We start from the raw sequence: 4,762 nt of genomic DNA on the forward strand, positions 1-4,762 counted from the left end.
TGTACTATTAGTCCAAACCATTCGTCCAAACGCTCATGCTTGTGGGATTGCCAATGGGCTGCCTTTACCAGATGCGCCCCAAACTCAACAAAGACCTGACCAGCCCTCCTCGCTCCTATAGAAGGCCACGAAAACCAGGTTTATTGTCTTTTTGCTGCATTTTAGGTGAATGTTCAGTGAAGATTTACATGGGACGGGACTATCGTTTGTGGTTTCCTCCTCCTCTTCTCCATTCGTCTCACTTCTGGTGGAATTCGATTTTGGCTTTAGAATATATGCTGCTTGTCTTCAGCATTGTCTTGTAGGAAAATAAGCTCAAGGTAACAGGTGATCAGTTCTCCTCGTCTAGCACCGCAAATCAGCCCAAGGCCCCTGATCCAATCACGTACAAGGAGGGGCATGTAGTGCCATTCCGACTAGTGAGCTTGTAAGTCTGTTGGAAAATCGAAGATTAAACCCGGCTCCCTGAAAAGAAAGTAGTAAGCTTTTTCCAGTAATTTGGTGCAGGTTTAGTTATAGACATCAAATGTATTTCATGAGAATGATACGGTGCTGCAAAACACGCATTGCGAGTGAAATGTATTGCAGCTGTCTGAAGTCTGAACTGGCAGTTGTATGATATTTCCTCTCCTTTTGCTGATTCTTCCGCTCTCCCCATTGTTTATCGTCTCGATTTGGCTTTTCTTTGTGCTAGGGTGCTAGTAATGTGATGTGACCGGAAGAGCAGGAGCCAATTGAGTTTTGAAATATGTTCTCCTCTCGGATTTGTGTGTCGCATCTGAATTCTCAAATAAGAGAAGATGGTTTGCAATCAGTCAATGGCAGCCTTCAGGGGCTTCAGCCTGACTGGTAAATTGTGCGCTCATAGTAACTGACAGGGTGCGAGGCTAAAGAACATCAGATCTCAAATTTCCTACAGATCCCAAGAAGTTTTCAACAAATCACCACCCGCTTGGAAATAAAGTAGGTATAGAGCATAACTGATAAGTGATAACACAAACTCGAAGTCCACCTAAATACAATCCTAAAGAAAAAATCCATCAAAGCATACCCATGTAAACGCCAGCATCAAGTTATGTATCAAACAAGCCTGGCTCACATCTAAATCAAAAGAAAATAAAATTGACCGCAATGATTTCAACACATTCATGAATAGCCATCCACATGTGTTTTTGGTAGATTGGAAGAGACAAATAAGTATTTTGAGCACAAAACATGGCACTTAAACAGACATTGCATAATCCGTTGATATCAAACCCAGTATGCTAGCTGACAGGCGTTGGTGGCAAAGCTGGAAGACTTGGTATAGCGACCCCCAATAATCCTGTTTCTAGTCTCTGCGTAAGATCTTCCACGGGCATCTTCACCACGTCGCTTCTCATCCCAATATCAGTGGCATAGCGGCTAGCACAATAAACCCCAACAGCAGTTGCCGCCATACCATATACATTGGTAGTGACAAGACGCAGTGGCGTTGATAAAACAGCAGCAAGAGGGCCGCCAATAATGGACACTGCTTGTCCGCTTTGCCCCATTGTACTGTGATCCAAGACAAGTAATCCGGTCTTGCAGTAGATAGCAAAGTCTTCACAGTTACTTTTGAACACATTATAACATCTAAAACCATTATTAAGAAGGTAGCTTGCACGATGGACGACAATGTCATCAGGGTCTGAAACTGCAAGAGTACAAGTTCCTCCGCGTGCTTTTGCAAGAAAGAGAGCAGGGTTAACAGCATACTCGAAGCGATAGAGAACACCGCCAGCAAGGAAGCAGTTCAAACATGTCGAAACAACTCCATGACCTTCTTCAGTCAAAGTGCAGGTTGTGCATGGAACATGACCTCGGCTTGGTCCTGAACTCACCAAAACGAAATCCAATATGGTCCCTGTTCCTACTTCTTGACCACGTCTAGTGAAATGAATTACTTTGTCATCCCCAACATAGATGCCTGCACATTTGAGTAAATGCAGTTAAAATCCTAAATCTACAAAGAAAAAATGATAGCTTTAACAATTAAAAAAAAAACATAAAAAGATGAGCAGCACATGTAAGATCGATCAAGTTATTAAGAGATGTTGACCCAATTTGTTTCCCCCCAACCACTCTGATTTTCTCTATGAGAAGAATATTTAATTTTAGCATATTATAAAGATCAAAGTAACACCATCAACATCTGAGCATAGGGAAAGTCGTCCCCTTTTCCCCTTTCGTGTGTCCAAATGGCTCATGAACGCCGAAAGCAACCCAATAAAATATCTATGCTCCCAGCTTCCCTATCAGTCCACCAGAAAAAGGAAACGCATTAAGCAAAATTGACATCAATTCTCTAACTGGAGCTAGAACATGTTTTTCCCCAAAAAAAGTCGAGTATTGAATCAATTAAATATGGTTTGTAAACAACATCCTAAACCTTGATACGAAAATAAATTTCGATTCCAACAATTAGAAAAATCATGTAAACAGGGGATGGTCGAAAACATAATTCTAGATTTTTCACAATTCAAACCCAAATTGTTATACCACCGTTATTAGCAGCACCCACGGCCTAAAAAATACGTGATTTGTGCTTTTACTGAATCCATACTCTTATTTGCCCTTGCCCGAAAATATGGCAAAAAAAATCAATGTGAACAACATACAAATAATATAAATTCTGACCAAAAAGAAGAAGAAGAAAAAGGATAGAAAGGAGGAAAAAGGGGGTTGCAATCCTGACCATGGTGAGCATAAATATAAGCAGTACGCCAGGAATAAATATGATCCCCTGGTTTGAGGCTGCCTCTGTCAATTCTGTTCACATCTCCATTCATCAAGATACAAGTTCAAAACTTTAATTACTGTATCTCGTCGGTATTAATCCAAAACTGCCAACAGACAAAAAAAAAAAAAAAGATTACAATGGTCCAGCAATCACACCTGTTAGAGAGCAGCCCCATTGGTTGTTATTGGCTAGAATTGAAATGATCCGGCAACTGAAGGGAACCAGGAGAGGATGCGATCGGATTCAGACGACTTTGATTTTACTTTCCCAACTTCGAAGGTTATATTGAGAACCGAAAAGGTGACGCTAAGTTGTTGCTGAAGACAACCGCTTGGGTTCGCTTTGCCTTCAAGATGTTGAATTTACGAGAATACCCGTTGGTTTCGTTATTTTAAATACTTCGTCATCAAGGAAATTATTAGGGTAAATTCCATTTTATCCCCTCAAACTATGCCCAATATCTCACTTCAGTCCCTAATCTTTAAAATGGAACATTTAAATCCTTAAACTATATAATTCGTCCCATTTTACTCCAAAATTTGACGGAATGCACAAAACCTAACAGAATAGTTGCCAATTCATTTAGGTTATAATTATAATTTAATTTAATCAAATCTAATAGGGACATAAATGTAATTTCATGAGACCTAATATTAAAAAAAAAACAAATAGTCAGAGAGATATAGATAATTTTACCTTTTTAATTAATAATAATTAAAGTTTTTTCCCTTTTTTAAACAAAAAAACCATTTTTTAAAACTTTCCTTTTCTTTTATTTTTTCCACCTTTTTTCTATTTTCCTTTCATTTCCTTTTCTATTTTTTCCTTTCTTTCTTCACTACTTTCTTCCTCCATTACGGCACATCAACCACTGCTACACTATCATCTCCCTTTTCTCCTGCCATCATCGTCTGCCACGCTTTACTACTTCATTCTTCCCCCGGTGATGAATCCAAAAATATAACGTTTATCACAGAAAAAATCACAAAATGTTTGCCATATACATTACCATTTGTACTTATCACAACCTGTAACTTGTTTCCTGTCTCTTTTTATGAATAGCCGCCCACCCAATTTCTTATACCCTTTTATTCATTCACCCAATTTCGTATCACAATGTTGTAAGAGCATTTTTTAATGTTATAACGGAAATAATGTAAATGATTTGTTCAAGAAAATAATACTACAAACAAATTTGAGATTTCTTGAAAACCAATTTTACAAATACCAACTGAATTTAAAACCAAAAATCTAGAAACATATTTTGAGAAAAATGGGGGAAAAAGAAAAGAACGAAATACCACTGAGAAAATGGGTCAATATTGTTTGATTTGTTTCCCACCAGCCAAATCACGAAACACAATTTTCCTCAAGAGAAAAGTAGTGAGATAAATAAAATGGTATTCTCCTCCAACTCATTAGCTCTGAGCGTACCCGACCCGACTTTTGAGTCTTGGCTCTTGGACAAAGGCTACCTCAAATTCTCGACCAACGCATCTTTGACCTCCACCATTTTTCCACCTTCACTTCCGCAGTTGTCGCCGCCGTACGATCCACCCTCTCTTTCTCTTCCTCCAACACTACCTCCACCACCATCCCTTATGGCGTCATTATCTCTCTCTTTTCTCACTTGAAATTTTTTGTTGTTATTGATTTGGTTTTTGATATTTTAATTTTTTTTTTGTGATTACGTTACAAGAATTAACAAATGGAAGGCTGCGAGTCAAGGGTTGGATCAGAGCTTCTGGTGGCAAACAGTTGTAGTGGGTGGCATGGGCGGTGTGTGGCTGGGATGAAGGAAGAGATGGAGAAGAAGAGAAAGAAGGTGAATGAATAATTTTTAAAAATTTTGAGTGTATCAAAAGCTTTGGATCTCATGAAATTACACTTATGTCCTTGTTGGATTTGGTTAACTTTAATTATAATAATAACTAACAGAATTGGCAACTATTCCGTTTGGGTTTGTGCATTTTGTTAAAAATTGGAGTAAAACGGGAC

The 4,762-nt window shown here is 38.6% G+C and overlaps 1 protein-coding gene across 1 annotated transcript; it reads right to left on the reverse strand.

Annotated features, from left to right (window-relative positions):
• Positions 1-930: 930 nt before the first annotated feature.
• LOC113694161 (protein LEAD-SENSITIVE 1) lies at positions 931-3,086 on the reverse strand. Its single transcript, XM_027213024.2, has 3 exons — positions 2,920-3,086; positions 2,720-2,793; positions 931-1,951 (listed from the first exon to the last, which is right to left on the reverse strand). Exons 1-3 carry the CDS (start codon positions 2,937-2,939, stop codon positions 1,266-1,268), a joined length of 780 nt encoding a protein of 259 aa, XP_027068825.1. The 5' UTR covers positions 2,940-3,086; the 3' UTR covers positions 931-1,265.
• Between the last annotated feature and the right edge of the window lie 1,676 nt (positions 3,087-4,762).

The sequence above is a fragment of the Coffea arabica genome, chromosome 6c, assembly GCF_036785885.1.
Source record: "Coffea arabica cultivar ET-39 chromosome 6c, Coffea Arabica ET-39 HiFi, whole genome shotgun sequence".
In the NCBI taxonomy this organism is placed as follows: domain Eukaryota; kingdom Viridiplantae; phylum Streptophyta; class Magnoliopsida; order Gentianales; family Rubiaceae; genus Coffea; species Coffea arabica.

Bases quoted from the DNA above. Each gene is read 5' to 3' on its own strand.
- LOC113694161 (XM_027213024.2), bottom strand. From the start codon at position 2,939: ATGGGGCTGCTCTCTAACAG. The intron at 2,794-2,919 runs GTGTGATTGCTG...AGATGTGAACAG, and splicing joins ATGGGGCTGCTCTCTAACAG to AATTGACAGAGGCAGCCTCA. The intron at 1,952-2,719 runs GTCAGGATTGCA...TCAAATGTGCAG, and splicing joins TTATATTTATGCTCACCATG to GCATCTATGTTGGGGATGAC.